A 23599-nucleotide genomic window follows, 5' to 3' on the forward strand; every position below is an offset into this window, starting at 1 on the left:
TCACGTTAAAAAGATTTGTCGAAATAGCCGCCAAACCAGAGGCAGGTGATCAACATCTGCCGGCTCGTGACTGGTCTAATGGAAAAAATCGCTATAATACACACTAACACGCTCACACATACACAATTACGTATATGTTAGGTATCAATGTATAAATAAGACTCGTATAATACAACCCCAGTATAATATGTGCATCGTAGTGGTTCAAGAGTACAAGAAATGTACTAGAAACTAGTTGGATCCAACGGCTTCCCCTCTGTTCCCCATTTGCCTCAATTGAAATTGCATTCGCTCGATCGCCGTCTTTAAGTCATTAGACACGAAGCTTGAATGTAACCGAAGAGACGTTTCTATCATAATAATAATGATCCTGATGCATGGAAAACATTATAATTATTATTCTAGAAGGAATGTGACTAGCGCACACGTCAAGACAGAAGCGTACGACAGTATTAGTACTTTGTCGGCCGTCCAGAGTTTACAACGGTTTATTTTTCTCGGTAGTTTTTTCCATTTAAATTATAGCTGAACTAGATATTTGTATATGGCAATCGATATTTTTATTTTTAAAGATTCAATGGACTCTGTGAATTTTATAAAATAAAATTCTCGATTGTTGCTAATGCAGTTGCTATATGAAAAGTCAATTCATTAGTAGATTAGATTTTTATCAGTTGATACATACCCATGGGCGTCAAATCCCCAGAATAACGAAAAAAAAAAAATTAACAAATCCGGTTTTTACGTTTTAAGTTCAAATCGACAAGGATAACATTACTGCAATTAACAGTGTACATGTAAACAATCTCATAGTAAATCGCAACTATTTCTGTAAAGAAACGAGTCATACGTTTTAAATATGTTTTAAGTATAATCAATGAATCCCAGGAAAAATTCTTGATATTTTATAGGACTTCTTTGAAATTCTGCGAAGTCTAATTCATTGCTTACTTTTGAATAGTTTGCTTATGGTTTAATTAATGAGAGCTCGTTACCGTTACACGTTCATACGTAGTAATACACATGCATTTTGAAGTGTTAATACGCTTTGTAGATACTTTTATGTCGTCGACCTACACGAATCCTTATATAGTTCTTATTATTGATGGCTATAAACTGTCGCTGGCTAAAGCCGAACGCGGTCGAGGACCCGTTGAGTTTATTAACTCATAACGTATAAGATATATAAGTTCTAGTCGAGGTTCATATATATCATCAATGCTTTCCACGGCCTAATTATTAAACGCGTGCACGATTAAAACTTGATAATAGACATCTTCGATGCAACTGGCTGTACCATTCTATAGTTAGTACATTAAAGGTCTAATAAGTTTATGTACTTATATTCTAGATCTGCGGGACTGGTATACGTCTTATACATTGGGTCGACTCTCATCCCGTTTTGTGGTATTTACACTTATCACACACATCATATTACTCGTACAATAATAGTAATAATTATTCTTCTTTTACGCCGATATCCATCGTACGTGATTAAACCAGTTCGGTTATGTGGATATATAGATTTGCACATATAATCTTATACAAATGACAATAATCTCACTAGTGCTGAGTTGACTTTGTTTTTATTTTGTTGATTGACCAATTGTGAACAATATTATAAAAAACAGGTTTGTATGACCGTTATGTCTCCGGTAAAGTTTATTAAAAATAAACAATAAAATTTGTGCGCTTTGAATAGTCAACGATTGCTTTTGGTTCGACCATACGCATATTACTATACTGTTGTGACTAAATAGTATAAATTAAAATAACAAAAAAAAAAAAACTAGGTAGTTATAGCTATCAGATAATTTTTCTGATTGATCAATCTACTTTGGAAATGAGCTTGAAAAAAATTAATTGCATAATTTTCTTTAGTCTCCAAATAAATTCAACATGGACATTTTGATTAAATATGACAAATTATATAAAAATAATATTTTTACAAATAAAAATATATTTGGTAGCAAATTACATTTTCATTTATACTCTTTGAAAATTTGTTCTCCTTCGAAACTCTTTTCAAGTGTGTTCTGAGAATTTATTAGTATCCAAGCACTCGAATAAAAAGATAAATAGTCCTAGTCATTTACAGCAGGTGCTGTTATGAGGCATGTTATAGTAACTATAATTTTGTTTACTATTATTTGATATAGTAATAAATTTGTAAGTTATTTTTTTTCTTCTCTAGGTATATAAATTATTTCAAAGTTGAATAAAAATAAATTATGGATCTTTAATAAATATTTTACTGTGATTACAATGCCAGAATAATATATATATATAAGGCGATAATCAGTTTTGAATAAATACTTATAACTTTTTGGTCAACTATTTTCGTGTAATAAAAATGTTTAGTGACTTCTTAATAGTGTAAGAATTAATAATTATTTATTAATTTCAAATAAATCCATTTAAATTTAAAATTCAGAATAATTACGAGTCAAAACATTTTTAAATTTGATTTATACATTTCTTAGAGTAAAAAATGTTTCTAAATGCTTAAATATTAAAAACAAGTTTCCTCGTATAAAATTCATTCATATATTAATTTTGCATTATCTATATTTAGTTTATTTTTGAACTATTAAAGGGGAAGATGGGATTACAAAATCAACTAAAAATTAAGTACAAAACTTTTTAGCATTAATATAAAAAACGAATTGAATAATGAGAAATGTATTCAATACATTGATTTTACATTCACGACGTTTATTTTTTCCGTATTGCTTCCATTGTTATTTAAGCAAACAATTACTTTAAAAGAATTAATGGTTTATAAGGGGTTTTTTATGGTGTATTTATTATCTTATCTTTATTACACCGATATGACAAATTTCAAATGCTAAGTAAAATTTTTAGTTTAAGTAAGTTTTCACATATATATCATACCATAGTAAATACATGTCAGTACTGTTTGTTAATTAGAGTTTCTTGTTAAGGAAATTAGGATATTGAGATGGACGACGACAGTTTAAGTACAGATGACACCCAGTCGCTAGAGCACTCACATAAGATGATAATATTATTACTGGGAATGCTTTAAATACATGTATGAGCCGATCGAAATCTGGCTCCGGTTAATGCTAGGAATCAACATTGAGTAGAGGATAAGTGTTTTTTTCAATCCTTTCTGTTAATTTTTATCCGCTTGAATAATTTACTTGAATATTCCATGTACATAAGAACTATGCAATGAGAATTTTTATGAATGATCTGTGCTGGAGGCGAACGGCGACCGATTATACTAACTTTAGGTTCTTTATACATACTTGTTTAAGCGCGATGTAATGCCTCTCACTCACCTATCTTATATAAACTAGAAGATGGTGCCGACAAACGGTTTTATTCTAAACGCACAATCATACAATATAATTAAAAATATAATTCAAAGATATTAACTCTTTTCGGGAGCAGAATAAAAAGAGACCGGCTTACAAATTAGAAACATTGAAACTTAAACAATAAACGAATGAATTTAAAATAGGCGCCAATAGGTATTTTAGTACTCTTAAAAATAACCTCTGCAAAGTGCACTCCTTGAAACCGCTTCAAAGCTACCAAATTTGTTAGAGAATATAAAACTGTCAGGGTTGAGATTTCGACTAAGCGAAGTAGTTAAATTGGCAAATGGAATAAATAGGTTAAAAAACAAATAGTGACAAGTAACTAAATTTTAAAACTCACTATCCCATGGTATATATATGCTTGGGATCGACTATTATTTGAAAATCGTTGTTTCATTAATGTCAGGCGCCACTATTTTACAGTTCCAACAGCACTCTTGAACTAAAAATTAGTAAACCGGAAGGGATCCTTAATTTGCTCCATGTCGTGTACACGTCCTACAGACAGACCACTGCAAAAGAGTAAGTATAAAATGTGGCAATGTTAAATTGAGCGCACAATCGATTTACCATTAAGGATACAGAGTTAGGTGCATGACTGTAAATTAATGTATGATAGTATTGTTTTGGTTATATATATATTTATAATGAAGTATCAAAAAGGAAGTAAGGACTGCATTAATATACCGGTAGTTTTATAGAAATCCTTTTTCTCAAAAGACAGTACAAAAAAAATTTTTTGTTTGAAAATTATTTATTTTTAAAAAGCTATACATTTACAATTTACAAAATAAAGAAATGTACTATATAGTAAATTAAATAATCAGCAGACATTTTTAACAACATAATTATAATGATTATTAAGTTAATTTTAAATTAATAATTATGTAAGTTGTAATTTAATAAAATACTTTATCAGAATCTTAAATACAATTTAATGAAGCCAAATATTAAATAACTATTCCGTACAGAGAAGATGCTCCAAATATCAATGTTTTTTTACAAACAAATATAGGAAATATAATTTGTTTCCTATAATTTTGTAGCATTGGTGCAGTTGTAATTGTAATAGAAAACGTACCAAACACTATTTCTCATATTTTTTGCAGTAGTTGTGGCAATAATTCAGGAATATACTTATTGATATACAACAAACGTTCAACATTAGAGAAATAACAAAGCAGATCTTCATAAAAAACGAAAAGATAACAATCATTTTTCCTCTATGCGTCATAAGCTTTACTATACAAATGTATAATATTAACTATAATTTACATTCAAAGTGTACGTCTATTTTATTATTTTATTTGATTTGTATATTATTATTGTTTGTTTTATGTCATTAGTTTTACAATATTATCAATTATTTGTAATATTACACGGTATAGACGTAATTATTTAATCATTATGTTAAATATCAAATCAATCATTTGTACAAGTTTTATTTATAGATTTAGGATATCTTATAAAATCGTAGATTAGTCTTCTTCGTGACCTTGAAAACATCCTTTAATTTAGCAGATGCATATTTTGAGTATAACCCTGATTAGAATATTTACTAAGAGTTATTGACATTTTCATTATTTTATATAAAGTGTTTTATGCTTGGTTTCTACTACAGAATATCATACATTATAAATGAAATTCTTTATAATTAACAATTCAGACTGTTGTTTTACTAATAACTATTCTTTTATAGCTAGATAGTAACTGAAAAGTTAGTTTTTTTCTGTACTTAATATAAAAATGACTATAGTGTGTAAACATGACTAGTAATTAGAAGAATATTGTAAGGAATATGTGATGTAAGCGTGAAAATCTTTTCTGATCTTTACTTATTATATAATATTAAATCTTTATATTTAAGTGTTTCATATCAATTTACCAACATTCATTTATAAGTGATAAATTATTATTTAAAGACAGATATTATTATTCTTTCAGCTGTTATTTTGTGAGACATGTCATATCAAATTGTGTCGTCATAAAATATAAACTCATCTTCTCTGATGTACCATAACAGGCAAAGCTTTTACTATTCAATAGAGGTAACGTACGTCTTTTTTAAAAAAAAAACCTTTGTCCTGTATTTACGTGGTTCTCTTACTTCGCTATATACACATACACAATTGTCATTTTGAGTTTTTTGACATCGGCATTTTTAATAATATTGCATTGTCCCAGAAAGTGACAATATGTATTGGTTATTTTTGTCTCGGTTGCCCTTGTAGCTTCTCTTTGCTCGTCATTGATCCGATGGCCCCCGGGTGTACACAAATACTTGTATACACATAAATTTCAACACATATTTACACCCAACAACAATAAGTATACACCGAATCATTGCAACGACCTGAGACGTGTTCTACTCGCCCGTGCCATGACATCGGATAGGTTTGCGTGCTGAGATCACGTCGCCGACGGACTGCGGCAGACCAAATTAATATTATTGTTGTCGTGAAATAAAGACAGTGTTGTACAAGATGATTTTACACGCACAAAAGTACATAAGTAGAAACTTTTTCTTATGAGCTATATTACGTATTGAAATTTCTAGTCGTTGCAGTAAAAGGTGTGTAAAACAAGTGACTGAAACACGTTGAAAGAAAAAAAATCACAAATACAGGGAATAAACGAGTGGGTTAAAAATTTATTGACATCACAAGCCATTAAAGATGCGGAGGATGTTAATTATTATGCAGAATTTTTTTTCTCATAAACGGCATAAGGCGCTCTGACCATTTATAAAATCTCAAGTAATTTTGCAACCCAGATAAGATAGTAATGGATAATCCAATAAAATTAAATGCTCACTATATTCACGGGATTTGTTACACTTTTGAATTTTCAAGTAATTACCCAATGAGACTACGAGTTGACCGTTTGATCTTATGATAAAGTTACATTATTTATACAAAATGCCATATGAGTATTTTATTCAACAGGAATTGGTCGAACTTAATTTAATTTAAATTAAACCTTAGTTTAATTAAACCACTGTCGTAATTTTTAAGTAAAATTTCAAGTACACGATGAAAGTGATAAGTAAAATTATTTATTAATATTATAATCATAATAAATAAATAAACAGATATTTTATAATATTATGATTTATAACATGTTTACAACAGTAGTAGTTTAATACTTGTGGTATTACTTCATAATACTAGATTTACTTCATACCTTCTAGCGAGAAGTAATTATTTCAAAGAACGATTATTTAGTGTTATTAAGTAGTATTCGACCGTCGGCATCTAAACATAATGATTTTTCTAATAGTTCTTTTGCTAGTACTTCTTCAAATAACTCCGCGCAAATTACCTATTTGCTGTGACCGTAGGTGGTCTATGATTTTTTATTTTATCTGCTACCAGTTTTCCTTTTTAAGCGCTTTGGATCTTTGTTTTCAAATAAAATATTTTTTACTCTGTGATCGACCTGTTAATTCTTGACGGTTAACTCCGACATATGCCTCCACGTTTTTGTTTAAGTTATTATCTAATCGAGTAGGCTCAGACTACACGGTTGTATTGGAAAATAATCATCGTCACAGTTTGACACGTTTATAAATTCTTTTACAACCCGCGTGTTTGACACTCCCACGGGAACATCGATCTCATTGATTATAACGGGAAAATATTCATAGACCGATAAAATAAAATATTATTTTTATCAATTGTTATGACGTTCAGTACAGTTGAAAAGTGACCGCGTTTTTCTATGTATAAATCAAATATGTACTTCGTTGGCAAAAAAAACGTTCTTTGCTATTTCCGTATTGGTGTCAATGAACACAACAAAATCGAGCGACACCTTTGTAATTAATTTGTTTTAATTAAAAAAACTGCTTGAAAGCAAAACACACAACTTACCTTGCAATACACACCCTACTTACTCAAACTGATAGGTTATTTTAGAATAAGTATAACTGCTTCATATAGTTATACGATTAATGTAAAATTACTTAATTATATTTAAAAATAATAAATGTAAATAATATTCAGAATAAATTTGCTGTACAATTATACACAAGTAAGCAAAAAATACCATAAAAATACCTGAACAAGTCATTACTTAACTAGTGGTCATATTAAAAATACATTAGAATACTGCTTGTAACATTACATTCTATGGGTTCATGTAGTTTAGTTTTTTGGCTTTTCGAAATACCGGATTTTCTTATGACACCTCCTAGCACCTGAGCGTGAACTGCTATATATTTTGCGGACCATGAACATAAAATTTGTTTTTAGTGAAATCCCTTGAATTCGCAACATAAAAATATCCAACTCGCTATGATAATAGTTATAGTTGTGCTGTCGCGTAATAATTACATGCCATTCATTATTTCTGTGTAAACATCTACAATTATACAACATTCCCAATTACAATTTTTACGGTGTTCACATTTGTGCAGTCGAATTTCTACATTGTACCGAAATAAAATATGTAACAAATACCATTGTAACTCATTGCAATTTATTATTACTATGTCATAAATTCCAGGTGACCCAACGTGATTAATTCAGTTGCTATTTACGAAAACCTTAGTAATAGTAGATTATCACATAAACAACCTTCCTAAAAAAACCGTGAGAGATTACAGTGGAAATATGCCATAGTTGAGCGTCCTCGAACGCCTAAAGCTCAATTAGTTTCCGATTAAGATCAATTACATATTATCGCGAAGCTCTATTTTATTTTGTTAAACGATATTCATTTCCCCTATAATTAAACGGTAGTATGTCTGTTTGATCGCAATATACATTAATTTATATAATTATTTCAAAATATGACTTGTTAGTTATAACTATTTTATTAATTAGCAATCTAATGCTACTAAAATCTTACTTGACTTGTCTTTGACTTAAGATAAAATTAAAATTTGTGTTATACGTTGAATTATAAAAAAAAAGAAAATAATAATAGAACTTTTATTTAGTTAAATTCGGTGTGATAAGGGATATAATTAAAATCAAGATAACCGTTAATTTTTAAAGACACAAAAGTTTGATTAACAAGCTCTATACCTAATTATATAAATTAAAAAATTAATCGTACCCATGTTAATTACAGTGTTTGATATCTTGTGAGACGTTTTTTTTTTGTAGTTTTATAGTGAAATGTTATTATTTTAATGACACTATTGGCCTTCTGGTGGAATACTCTTTATACAAGTGGAGTATTATCACTGCGGCACTTAATCAAATTTGGTTGGTTCATTTTCCCACGCGTGTTGATTGTTTTTAACGTGATTTAAATTTAATTAACTAATGATATGACAAACGAGTACGACTGTAGGAACGATACTACTGCGATGGAGAAGTGTATTCACTTATCTATTGGCGTCGTGTGAAAACTTACAACATCCACCCACGAAGCTTCCCGAGCTCATATCAATGCAAAATAGAGAGAGACCTAACCCACAGCACTGTTGACTATATCATAATATTATTGTATGACCGTTTATTTATGTTTTTATTAGTGTAACAGCAGCAGAAACAACGGTCACTGGTAACTTCCGGGTAATACTATAAGTTGTAACACAACTAGTGCCCGGAAGAAAAGTAATAAAATTGAAAGTGTGTACCTACAGAGTACGACATAATACAATACGCAGTTTTTTGTATTTATTTTAAATATAATATAAAGGTATTATCCATAATGCACTTAACGTACATGGCTTATTTGGTTGCAATACCAAACCAGTATCAATAAATTAAACAATTTTACTTGTTAAAATTAATAGCAGTTCGAGTAAAATCCATAGAATTCCATCAAAATACACCTACGCTTATATTGTTGAAGATTTGTGCATAATCAGCATTCATATATTAATATCCCCGTAGTAATTCAATAAAATTTATTTACAGAATTTTATTCGACTAAAGAACAAACTACGAGAATCGCGAGGTCATCGAAATTCTTGCGTTAATGAATACTGTAAATAATATTTTACAATTATTTACGTGCAATTTTCATAATTTTTATCTCTTATCAATGTTATACTCCGCAATAACCAACATAAATAACGTAAATAACTCAAGTATTTACAAATTACAAATTTTGATACGATTTAAAACATATAACTTTTGTTTATTTTAACTTTCAATTCTATATGACTCATCGTTTTTAGGATTGTTAAAATATTTTTTAATATACATTACCACTTGAATGTTTATCGATTTTAGGGCCATTAAATTAAACTGTTAGCTTTAAAGCGTGACTAGAAACTTGCATTGTCGAGTGTGTCCGTTTCAGACTTTAACTTTGTAACAATTTGAACTACTTGTATTATACTATTGAAATTCAACTTAAAATAATTTGTTAACAGAAAACTCTTTTAGTTTAAAAAAAATATCGATAAATAATATTTTTTGCAAACAAAAAAACATTTTTATTTTTAACCAGAAGTTTTCTATAAAAAGAAGTACATGCTTTTTAATGTGTGCAATATTAAACTACTATTTATATTAGGGTACTTTTATTGGGAATATATGTTAAAAAATGTTCACTTAGCAAACATTATGATTTCGATCGAAATTTAATATAAAACGTGTTTTTTTACTTTAACATAAAATAAATGTTTAACTGAATTTATTTAAAGCGTCATTTTAATACAAAACATTGTAACTGGTGTAAATTGAGACGTTAAGAAAGATATGGTCATCGTGTTTATAAGGTTCAATAGGTAAGATACATCCGGCTTAGTAATACTTATATGTCCGAAATGCACTCAGATTATGTTTGAAATAGTATCCAATGGACCATATGCTTTAGTAAACGTTCAGTCCAGTCTGGATAACAACGTATCCTCATTTTCTCATAAAATAAACAGCACACCTATAGCTATGGGCTACTAAGAACTGTTACTGTTAATTAGTGCAAAATACATGAGGCTTGTCGTTAAAACATATGGTAGTTACTAAGTAACGAGGTAATAATTATCCAACAATGGATATGCTATCATTTGGCATGTGCGGATCGTGTATCTATCGTAATCATCTTGTATGTAGTTTGTATAATACATGTACCTTTGAACACTAGACGGTCTTAATAAAGTATGAATGTTTACACACTTGAATTTATCGTTCAAAAACATAATATACTCCAAAAAGGACATTGTAAAAGACACACAAGATTCTATGGGCATTATCTATGAATCGCCCTGTTACAAATGGCGGTCTAAACTCGAGTGACTAAAACAAAAGACTTTCGAAAACAATTTCTTATAATAATAACTATAATCATAACAATGCTAATATATGTTTTTAAGAGTGATGATAAACAAACAATATTGAGAAACGTCAAAGTCTAGTTGTTATAAGCTGACATGTCGATGAAATATAACATAGTAATGTTTATACACAACGTAGTTGACTGCGTTGTATGTCTATCAGAATTAAAATATACCTGTGCGTGAATTTTAAGTATTATATTCTATTGCTACTTTCCTCTGTCAGGTAATTTTCATGTCGTGAATTATACTCATATATTGCATATTTCCGAAAACGTCTATAAAAATGTTTTACTATAAACTGTGTACATAATGTGATAAATGATGACAGCAGTAAGACACGCATATGGTCGTGACACGATTTAATTCCTTAAAGCTTCATAGAATTTAAAGATTAAACGCAGTTTATGGAGTTCAATTCTAATAAATAGTTAATTGTATCTGGCACGTTTGACTTTTCATTAATGTTTTATAAAAACAAACATAGAGGTCGCGCTCATAAAAAATTCAACCCGAACAAATAAAGACCATCCTACTGCATTAGATACGAGTAACGTGGTAGAAAATTGTCTATGAACGGCGTCTGTTCCTATTCGAATTTCAGGAGGTAACTAGAACTGTAACCGCAAATAGTCATGTTATTCGAACCACGCGGTCAAGCACATTGTAACTATGGGTATAATAGTTATTGCAATTAAATAATACGACCTCGTGATTTGAGAAAAAAAAACAGTAGTAGTCCAACTGAAGTATGGTGAAAAAATGTAACTATGACTATAGACGAAATGAAGAAAAAAAATATTACTATAAAAATTCAATGGCCTCTCTGTGGAAATGCAATGCGCGGCTACAAAACGGTAGAGTTGATTACAGATTCCTGGCACTCGATGAGATCCATCCGTCCTCGACTTCGATGAGGGGGTGACACAAGGAATGAAGAAGGGGGTACGCGTAGTGGTATACTGTGATGTTGTCCAGACGTCGACGGCGGCTGTTGACGTGTGACCGTCCAATTAAAAGGTCAACAGGCAAATACGATGACCGCTTGATTTATACGAATAGTCGCTTATTCTGACATTTTCGAATGATTTGCTGTAGACAACCTGTTCTTCCGAACCCCTCGACTTGTATTTGCCGAAGACATGTCGCGAACATTTGCTAAATTTAGTCATCACTCCCAATATGTGCGACGTGTACTTGACGCGATGATATAGTCTTCAGTTCAACACTTGCAACTTAGAATGCATCTCTTAGATAGGTCATCATAAAGAGAACGAGCATATAACTGTTCTTTAAACGAATTCACAAAATCATATGAAACATTTCAACTCACGAGAATAAATTTTCGAATAAATCACACCCACGGAAATCATAAACGTTAAAAAATACGAAAATTTTGTAGTTTTAACTAAAAATACTAATAATAGCCGTAATTGTATTGTACTTATAACATTTTTTCTTAAGAAAATCGTTAATCACTTTGCTGGCAATATTTTTCATTTCAGCATTTAAAATAAACTCATTTGAAAAATTATAATTATAAAAAAAGTATGGGGTTTTTTTATTTTATGTGTTTATACTTGTGTCGATTATGGGTAAAAGAAATGATTGATTTTTGGACAACCCTTTTAAAAGGAAACCACAGGAAAATTGATATGTGTTTAGTTCAGTCCACAGTCTCAAAACATTATCAAATAACACTGAAAATACTGTGATCTCGGATAACAAACTAGATATTTGGTAACCAAAGGAAATCGTAATATTATTACATGAGCTGCTGGTTGGCGTATGGCGTTTTGCTGCAGTCATATAACGGCGTTTAACATGTTTTTTACCTTCATTAAAAAATATCCTTATATATTTTGAAAAAGGTTGTACATGTTTACAATGCAATATGTTCACTTTTTATTTTTTTATATCAATAAGTATGAAGTTTTTGTGATTATCTACTGATCTTTATGATTTTTATATAGCTAATTAATCGGCGACTGGCTATAAAGATATTCTCATACATAATGAGGAAGTTACGGCCTGTGAACATTTAATTTTAAAAAATAAATTGAATTACATTACACAACGTTTCCTTAATTTAATCGTCGAGACTAGTATGTTAAAAACTCAAAAGTCTATTAGTTATTTATAAATAAACGAATTACGATTTCTTTTTAATGATTAAACGATCAGAAATAAAAATTTTATAGCAGACTATCTACAATAAATTTTTTATTGCAGTGTTTAACATTGTAAAAACATCAGATAATTGTTTATTGTTAATCAACAATAATTTTTTTAATGAAGTTTATTAAATGTATTATGTAATTCTATCTCTGTATGTGTAAAACTATTGAGAAATATTTTACGGTGTTATTATTTGAGCTATTTTGATCTAGTTTTTGATGAAAAATTAATAAAACCGTCAAACGAATGAACTCTCTTTGAAATCCGTTGGTATTTATAAATCAGCGCGCTTTGGACTGCAATAAAAATATGCATTTATCTAATAAGCAAAGAGGATTAAATTCACCGTTGCAACTTGTTACTATAACTTATTGAAGATTTACATTACCATGAAATGGTAATTGTATTATTTTTCCAAACAGATAATATGCATTTATTATTATACGGTTGTACAAGCCAACAGCGCGCGCTTGGAATGTTTCCCTAACGGAGCTGTGTCGGGCATAAATATTATAATAATACTACTATTATTATTAGTAATATTGGATCCTTCTAACGAGCACCGCCTACGCTATTTGTAGTGAGCATAAGAATAAATTTAGAATATAACGCGATTTACATAAGTCGAGATCGTTCGATAGTGTTAATAACCGGAAGAGCAAATACGTGTACGTGGATGGGCATTTTCACTGGTGTCATCGAATCGTACCAGTTTGACACTTAAAACCAATTATACCTGTGCACGATAATGGAATGATTTTCAAACTCGCTGTCACACCAAGTTTTAAAGGTTATCGACAACCGAGCGGGCAAAAAATGTATCACACACACATCATAACGTTCCAGCCAATAATAACATTATTATAAGAACATGCACACACGTATCTGAACCATTAACCGTTATCAAAACACCGTATTTGTACTAGTGTTAAAATATTAAAACATGTTTGCACTAGACGGTTTCATTCTAGTTGGCAAATTCGACAAAAATTTATGAAACAAACCAGTCGGAGCGGATTAATTTTTTTCTGTACTCTTCAACACGATTTTTATTTTCTTATACATTAAATATCCATTTTAACTGTGAACCAAATTCGAAGTGTTCACGATAATATTTCATGCTAGCCGCGATAGCCGCTATGGTAACATCATGTTGTATCGATAGTTTATTATGACATTTAAATACATATTTTTCCCTTAATAATATGTTAATGACTATTTTAGGGTCATGAGTCATGTCATAGTAGTGTTACTGTGTAATGTACACCAAGCTAAACGATTTATCATAATATAAACATAAAGTTGAATCGTTCAGTAAAATTTTTATGTCAGTCATTACGAAAAATCAAAATCTTATATTTTTTTCAGACGTCGAAGTAACGTTGTATGACGACCTAATTACATAATTTGGCTGATAATAATCAAAATAAATTCACAAAAAATGTTATACATTATTTTATCAGCCAAAATAAAAACATGACTACGCGTCTCGCTTACACAGTAGTCAGTAATCAGTTTTTACACTTAAACGTGGCACATTGCATTATAGACAACAAAGTGTCTCCGAAAAATCCAATTAAATTCTGCTTAAAAAACGACCACGCCATACCACACAGTGTCATCTCATTAAAATAAAATGGGCTCCATTAGATTAAACCTATAATTTTGGCTTTCCAATTTCACTATAATCGAAAATCACCAAGTTCAAAGGCGTATGGGTATTGTTCATTTGTACAATTACAATGAGAATAATTATAATTGTTGATTATCGCAAATTATACCTCACCCACTGAGGCAGAGGAGACGTCGAAAGCCATCGATAAATATTTATTTTATAGTACTTAATTAAGTATTAACTTAATTTTAAGAAATTATTTCATTATGTTCTTTAGGTTTTTTCTTTAGAAATTAAAATGATAGGTAATTTGTCGTATGTGCCATCAAAAAAAAAAAAAACTTCACTCGAGTAAAATACTTAAAATATTTACATATCAATGAATGTGTACTGTAAATCAGTATGCCGAAAATTACTTATGCATATAACTTAAAATATTTATACATAAGAATGAATAATTTAAGTGGGATGCATTTGGCATATAAATAATTATTCACTGGAATATAATTTTTTTATCTCTTATGAAGATTTATTGAAAGCACGACTCATGAAATAATAATATTTTTGGTTTAAATCAATGGGAGTGTGCGTTTCAGAATGTGAAAATAGAAAGAAATAAACCAACATAAGTTAATTCATGCAGAAAAATAAATAAATCATCGTATAGAATTTTGTAAGTATTCTGTTTTTGTCAATGATGTTTTTTAACTACAAAAAAACTTTTCTCTGCTTATTGACAATAATACGAAATTTGTAAAATATTATGCAACAAACTTTATCGTTTTTATTTCTAGATTCTGTTCGTTATTTCATTATGTTCTTTAGGGTTTTTTTTTTAGAAAATTAAATCAATATATTATCATAACAATCGTCGCTATGGTTTCAATTTAACTCTGAAATGTTTGTATCCGGCATAAACTAATTTGAGAAATTTGAAAAACAACCTATTTGGTATTATTAAAATAAGAATCATACAAAAATATGGCTAAATAACATTTTGTTTGAGTCTTTGCCGCTGAATAGGCCGTGATTGAAAGAGTGCATGTGATGCGGTTGTTAACGCCGAAAACGGCTCGTGCTGTGGATGTCTCGAAATGCAGTTGATTGCTACTGGTTAAATAATAGTAATAATAATTATCGAGTAGGTTTAAATGTTAAAAAACAAGCTTTCGATTACAGTTGTATGTATTTTACTTTGTGATTAAGATAGTATACCGACTACTGTGTAATAGTTTACTTGAGTACACAATATATACACAGAATTATTTATAATCAACGCGCCACTGTCTTCTTCGGCCACCAATGTTATTGTTGTTTTTCATATATTTATTGCCACTTGCTTTGTTTTTTTTGTAATATACCAATGTGTGTATATCTAAACAACGACCCGTAATTATTATCTCGGTCTTTCTACTATCGTTGTCCTGACCGACCTTGAGCTCCGCTGGGTGGTCTGTGCGGACCGGTTGTTTTGCTTTTGCCTTCTGGGGGTACTGCTTCATCTTCTTATCCACCCCAGCGGAAGAGTCTTCGGTACTCGTTACATATTATAATCTAGTACGCGGTATGAAAGATGACATACTATCAAATGTTCGTTAATTTGTTTGGATGTCAAGTGAATTGTTGATAAAATTTCATTAAATCGGTTATGCTCATTGTTTTATTGTGCTCTCCGTAAAAAAAACATATTGCATTTTTTTGTACTACATAATAATAGTATGCTGACATATATACCACACGCACACGAATAAAATTGTAAAAAACAAAGAGCTATTCGTTACCAAAGCGCACGTTGGAGACTATTGAAGCGGTGAACTAGGAATACAAATTAGTTTCTCCGGGTGCGTCTGGCTAATGGAAAATGTGAGCAAACTAAAATAGCTTTGAAATCCTTCACGTCGTCAAGATGGTATTATTATAAATCTTTTAATAGTAGAAGAGTTCTAAACTGTTACATTTACTCAAATACTTTGCTAACTTAACTAACAAACTTAAGAACCTGTATTCTTCTTCAGGACTACCATAGCAATAGCATTTGTCGGATATAGGTATTTCTCTGCTCATTCACCTGAATTAGAATGTCCTTCAGTGACAGTTAAAATCGTCTGAGTTATATAACAACACCGATATAAAACATTACATTGAAATGTATAAAGACCAAAGAAATAATTTATTCTCACTTTAATCGATTAGTGACAATTGGATGGTTTTCTCCCGGTAGTAATTAAAAGCAAACAAATAGAATATTGTTTTTAAACGTATTATTAATCCCATCAGTGAAAGTACATCTACATCAAACATTTGTACATATTTGTGTAAATCTTGTCGTCTTTGTCTTTAAAAAAAAAAAAAAATGCAGCTATTGTTTTGTAAAACTATTTCACTACAAATAGTGTATTAACATTCAACTCTGGTTGTATTCGGTTTTCTGAATTATTTTTTTTAGCTTATCTCTAAGTCTGTTGTAATCGCTTGACTAGATGATTAATTATTAATTTCTTAAAAAGATTAAAAATCCACTCAGTGTTGTTTATTTATAAAAAATATAAATCTAAAACAATTTTTGTATTGTTGATTTTTTGTAGTTGCAAAAAAATATATATACATATTATAATTAGATTTGAAGTTTGATTTGAATCCTCACAGGAAATTCATTTTTAACTCCGCAGTAAATACTTCTAAATAAGAATATAACGTCTTTTCTATATTAAATTACAGACTTGTACAACAGCATGTGCGTTGTCGAGCTTCCTGGGGTAAGAAAACAACAAAGCGATATTATAGGAGCATAAAAGTATAAAAACAAATGACGTGTGACCCGTTGAAGGAGTAAATTTTTCTTTTGTGTCAATCGGTGCTGCTCACAAAAGGTAGGAAACGCGATATGGTCCGGTGGTGGTTTTGTCACGCTGTTTTTTCTCTCAGCATGAATATTTTCCTGGATGCTACCACCTTTACTCGCTGTAGCGAATCAGTATTTTAGATTTAACATTATTAAGTTTTTAAGTCTAAACGGGAACTATTAATACAAAAACTATCGGAAATCCACACGAATACGATAATGCATGCGCGTTCTACATTAACAACGGCAAACGTGGCTGTTCAGCGGTCACCTCGTGGTCAACATCAGTAACAATAGAAAGTGACATATCGACAGTGGCAAAACGTGAATGGATACGTTTTTATAATAATAATAATATTGTTTTTTTGAATTGGTGAAAGTTTGCATGGATAAGTATAGAACAAAACAAATGTGAAGTTTATTACTTAAGCATCAACAACGACTTAACCATTTCGAATGTTAGGCCCCAAACAACGACCATTGTTTCAAATTAAAAAAATAATTATATACCGACTAAAACGAATGTATTAACTGTTAAAATGTACCGTATATTGGTCATGTATATTGCCGTTGGAAGATTTCGAATAATTAATTCTGAACGTTTATGTTTATTGTTATTAAACACGTGTAGATATATTTTCGTTTAATTGCTTTGTACGCTTTGTAATGTTATTCTAATTTTATAGACTTGGGGTAAAAATAAATAATCGTTTGCTTTCGGACGCTGTTGCGTTTAAATGAGATTTATTGTGACGACTGGCGTAGCAGCTCGCGGTGGTAGCATTGCTACCTGTGGTAACGCCCGGTAGTCTCGGAAAAAGGTACAGTGCCTTGAGGTATAGCGGTGATGAGATTATTTTTTATATTGTTATTATTGTTTTTGACGGGTTTTCACTTAACGTGTTAACTACCACCTAGCGAAATACACAAAGTCATGTTATAAGCCACAATAAAAATACACTCCAAATAACCAAGACCCTATAAGACCTAAAAAGATTTTTATTTTATTGTTTCATTTCTCTAGAGATGTGTTGAAATATTGTTTTATCGTAAATTTTTACAGCGTGTTTTTTCTGCATTGTACAAAGGCAATGTGTCCAGTGATGCGTTTATAATGTTACTGTGGTTCACTTTAAATAGAAATATTTTAGAGGTTGTTACAATTATCATCTCTCACGTATAGCTATTCTCAAAAAAAATTTTTTGGCATCGAGTAATGTAAAAATGTTTTATGTATTCTCATTCTAAATACAGTTATTTGTATTCCATTATTGGATATGTAAAAATTTTTTAGATCATGAGATAGTCTTTTTAGTTTTTTTACTTGTCAAACAAACGCTACTAAAATTGTAATATTTCATTTTTTATACTTATACCCAGTGCTCTTTTTTTGTCACTATATTCGATACAACAATCTTCGAAATAAATTTAGGCTCGACAAAGAGTTGTCATAAGTATAAGTGATTGTATGCCTACGAGTATGACTTTTTTACGCAGTATTATGGTCATGACTAAAATATTGAAGACCCAACAGCAGAGCCTCGCACTTGACCAGTGCATTCCAACGCGACCGGTAGGTACACACCTCGGCAGTGTACGAACCAACAACAGCCGCCAATAGGACGCCCCGGGGTAATTTTATACAAAGAAGATCATGAAAGTCTAAATACGGTTAGGTGAAGGCATAGATGGTTTCGTTACATAAACGTGTGTTTTATTTTATAAATAAATTTATAGCCAGAGGTATGGATTACAAATGGGTTATCTTGTAAATTTAGTCAAGTTTCTCATTGATGGCCACAATCACATGTTTGGAATATTTATCTTACGTGTATATGGTCTCAGTAATTCATCGAGGATAGACTTGCTATGGTCTTCATGCAGATATACCTTTAAAGCCATAATCAAAAAAGGTCGTAAAAGCATCCTAAAAAATAAAAAAGAGTAAAACGTTTTATCAGACAGGAGACCCGTTGTTCATTAAAATTGAATTTTATAACGCTTCGATCTTATGTAGACTGTAAATGTTGCATTATTTATAAAAACAAATTATATGGTTCGTTTGATGAAACGTAAAAGTATGTAATTCTTTATTCGGTGCACGTCCTGTTGATTCTTGTGTGCGGTTTTCATTAAGACCCGAATCTTAAAACACTAAAAATAAAGTCTGATAAAAACAATAGCATGTCTTTAATTTTTCAGTGACTCAGAATTAATAAGAAAAGAGCATAAAACATGTACAGACAAGTATTAATACATATAAAAATATTCATACACGCTGGAATATAGTTTACATTGATAAATTTGTGATTAAACAACAATTTCAATGGGTGTTTTATGAGTAAATATAAATTATAATAAACAGTTATTTAGTCTACATTAAATTAGAAAAAAATTGTGCCACCATCACTTTGACATTTCAATTTTTTATAGAGAGGGACAAACAGTCAGCGTTTTTAAAGTCCGGAGTAAATACAGTTAAAAAAACATTACTGTGAAATTAAACTGAGGGCAACTGTTTGGACCTACGTGATCTCATACCTCGATATGTCTAGTAACACGACCAGAGTCGTCTCGTCGTTTTATAATCGTAAATGTGGAAGTATGTAGTGCGTGTGCTTCTTCGTTCATTCGTGGGAGAGTATACGTTTGATGTTCTGGGGGTAGGTTAAGATATCCGCTTTGTTGTGTCAGTGGACCGCCACGCGGCTATTTCATCGTACGAATGCTACTAATGATGTGGTCATTATTATTATTATATAAGTACACACAAGTATGTGTAAGCACCAGAGTGTTGTGTGATTCAAAGAAGATTGAACAATCATCAAGCCATGCAACAATGGTTCTGTGACGAGGATTATTGCTGCGGCAGTAGGATGGCCGATACTAAATCCAACTTAACCGGGTAGTGGTTAGGTTAAGTTGGTGGTTAGAATCGAACAGCGATAAGAACACATCAGTGATGACCGTGATTACACATCTTGTGCATTTACTACCTTTAAGTGTTTTTATTGTGTGTGTAAAGATTATGGTAAGGGATTCTGTTCAAACCGAGAATCATTTTGAGATGACATTACATTGAGATTTGCGGTTTTTGTACTATATTTGTTGGTTAAGAGGCGTGGTAGCAAGTATTTCGAGTCCGTATAAAAATATAACGATTGAAAAAAATTCTTCACTTATACATCGTTGCTATAATATTTGAATTCCTCAGGACCGGGTCAGCGTCTTTGTCGTTGTACCTGTCCACCTGTTGAAGAGGTATACGGCGACCAGACATTCGATACCCGCACGAAGCCGCTTATGCGGCTGTCACCTTCTCTAGTGTTTTCTGAACACGAAGTGTGTGATATAACATTTTAATTTTTCAACTACTCACACCGAAAACTGATCTATGTAGACGACGATGTCCGTTTTGAAAAAAATACAACCATGACGCAATCGAGAAAGGGAAGAGTATTAGCATTCTTTGCGCATCTAAGCGATAAAAATATTATAGTATGTTATAGCTTGTGGTATTTCCTGTAGTCGGCGCTAATTATTATTCTTTAACGCCAAAGATGTATACGCGAAAACCATCGAACGCCTCTAAACGGACCGGAGTTCGCTAAAACATTGTAGTGAACCCATTACTTTAATTAAGCGGCCACAGATATTTGATAGATAATGAATGGATGTAATGCCGTCGTACATGTAATATCCTTTAATCATTTCGGCAGAATTAACGTGCACTTTAACAGTCTAGTATGCCGCTCTGTATTGCCCACCTTCGAAGACGAAAACAAAAAATCTGAAATCTTTAGTACCGATCAGTCGGATCGCATTACTCAAAGTTATTTTGAACTGAAATAATTACGTGAACTAATGCATGATACTTATCATACATTCATTATTCGTAAATTTTTATACTCATTAATAATACCTATACAGGGTGTTCAGTAAATAAGGAAACGAATTTCTATTGTACTCATTGTTTGTAACAATTTAACTGTTTCCTAACTTACTGAACATCCTGTATACTGTGTAAACACTGTAGTTGAACATATTAGAAATTTAGGGTAATTTTAAATTATATTTTAGAGGTAATTTATGCTTCACTTAAGGTTTTGTCTAATCTAAACTTGTAAGTACCCAAGTAATAATAAGTAATAATTTTCAAATTACTCTAAGTTTAGTGACAGATCACGTTTCAAGCCAGTAAACCGGTAGATACATATAAAAGTATTATATATATTTATACACAGAACAAAGTAACAATTAATCCGCTCTAAATTAACAATACAGAAACTTTAACAATTTAAGTCTACCCATGGATAATAATTTCTGGTTAACAGGTTTACCCTTTTTACAAACTTTAATGGTCTGTTATTAATATACAGACTTAAATGTATCATTTTGTTGTGTGGATATTTGTTTATTTTATAAACATATGTAATATGAGTAATAGATAAGATACGATTCCAGTCATTATTTTTACAATGTATAAGGGTTCCATTAGGCCAAAAGTTTAGTTAAAGCAATTAAAATGTGAAAAGTTTAAGCCTACAACAGGCAATGAAACCTAATAACGCAAATATTTCTTATATTTCCTAAGTTAAATCTTTTTGGTCGACCATGAAATTATTTATTTATTAGATTAACTAGACTTTTTGTCAGTTAAAAGTTTTCATCGTAGTAAAAACAATAATAATAAAAATAAACCAATTAAATTTATACAAGGTTCATGGTAATTTTAAATCATGTTTAAGAATTAAGTAATTTGTAGGATAATTAATTAAATTTGATAGCTTGTTATCAAAGGCCGATTGTTCCGATTCTTTTCACTGAAATATTTAGGGCAGAAATTATTAATTTTCTAGTAATTATTTTTACAAATAAATGTAATAGACATTTTTTATTAATTATATAAATGGTAATCATTATAAAGATTAAACAATAAGGCATATTAATTAAGTGCATAAAAAATATATAGTAGTTTATTCACTTAATATTGATGATCTTAAAATAAAGTTACCTTAGACATTTAAAAGAGTGTTATTGAAAACCAATAAAGTATTTTATTACAGTTAAAATAACACTTTATGATATTTTTGATTATATCGTTAATTTAATATTACTAATTTTACTTGAAACGAATACTATATTTTTTTGTGTGTAGCCACAAATTATACTATAGAACTGTTACTGTAGAACTAAATTATTCAGTTATGGACAAAATGTCTTTAATTAAATTGAAATTAACTTACATTCGTGTATCCTTTTAACTAGATTACTTCCTTGGTTAGCACATATCTGCTGTTGCATTTAAATGATTGTTTTCACTTAAATATATTTTTAACGTGCTATCTTATAAAAAAATGATACCGTTAATTAATTTTTATAAAATTATAAGTACACGGCACTACACAAAACGGACGAACACCGACACACATGTGTGTACGACACAACTCTTGGAACGCACATGCCCTCAGAGTGGCTGGGTAACATGCACATAGATACCGAGCTACTGGAGCGCATTCTATGGAAGGTGAATTATAGTAGGCTCGTCACTAAACAGTAATTATTAGTGATTTGTCGAACTTCTAATTTGAAAAAACCGAATAACCCAATATTTTACTCGATACATTAAAATGCTCAAAATTGGATAAGTTGATAGTAATCAATACATTATAATTCTGAATATTTGGAGCCCAATATAATTTGAATATACGGCCCATATAAATAATAATTTCTTAATAATTTTAAATAGACTTTATATAAGTAACATAACGAACGTTTCGAAAAAAAAATTGAATGAAAATAACGAACGTTTCGAAAAAAAAATTGAATGAAAATATTTCTAAACTGTAATCAAGAAGTATTTGTAATCGTATTTTGACGGTCAATCAAAAAAACGTATGAATATAGTATTTATTAATTTTGTTCGCGTTTGTCCTAATTACTTATAATTCAGTACCAATAATTTATTGAATATAATTAATTATAATCATTATTTTACATAAAATATGACAAAGATATTTTTTTGTTTGCCTCATTTTATTATACTCTAATTTCTCTACGACAATAGTTTTGTGACCAAACGACATTTGAACATCGTCACTATGCTAATACAATTTTTTAAGGAGTAAGTTTTTATAGTGAATTCTGGAATTGGTCGAATAATTATCATGTTAATCTGTTAATATATTTATAATAACCTATTAAAAAGGACCAATACGGGTCAAAGGAGAGGACTATAGTACTCTTATAAACTACACTAAGTTCATTCTGAGTAGAGTAATTAATTAAAGGACAAAAAAAATAATGCATCAGCATTTGTTTCTTCTTATTAATTTTTCCAACACAACGATTCAATCAATGTTAAATTATAACAAATG

The 23599-nt window shown here is 30.3% G+C and overlaps 1 protein-coding gene across 4 annotated transcripts in view; it reads right to left on the bottom strand.

Moving 5' to 3' along the window:
• The window catches only part of LOC126904871 (uncharacterized), a 30318-nt gene extending 7623 nt beyond the window's left edge, over positions 1-22695 (bottom strand). Inside the window, exons 1-2 of one of the 4 annotated variants that reach the window (XM_050684194.1) lie at positions 22469-22695; positions 3691-3862 (exon numbers count right to left, since the gene is read on the bottom strand). Coding sequence is in view for 1 of the 4 variants with exons in the window: in XM_050684193.1 (XP_050540150.1) it covers positions 22469-22470 (2 nt within the window). In the remaining 3 variants the exon portion in view is untranslated. Of the gene's footprint in view, positions 1-3690; positions 3863-8411; positions 8595-19051; positions 19150-22468 lie in introns of those variants that run through there. The other 3 variants (XM_050684195.1, XM_050684196.1, XM_050684193.1) reach the window with 3 other exon arrangements.
• Positions 22696-23599: the final 904 nt, after the last annotated feature.

Source organism: Daktulosphaira vitifoliae, unplaced genomic scaffold (assembly GCF_025091365.1).
Source record: "Daktulosphaira vitifoliae isolate Bord-2020 unplaced genomic scaffold, ASM2509136v1 Scaffold_4, whole genome shotgun sequence".
NCBI classification, from domain to species: domain Eukaryota; kingdom Metazoa; phylum Arthropoda; class Insecta; order Hemiptera; family Phylloxeridae; genus Daktulosphaira; species Daktulosphaira vitifoliae.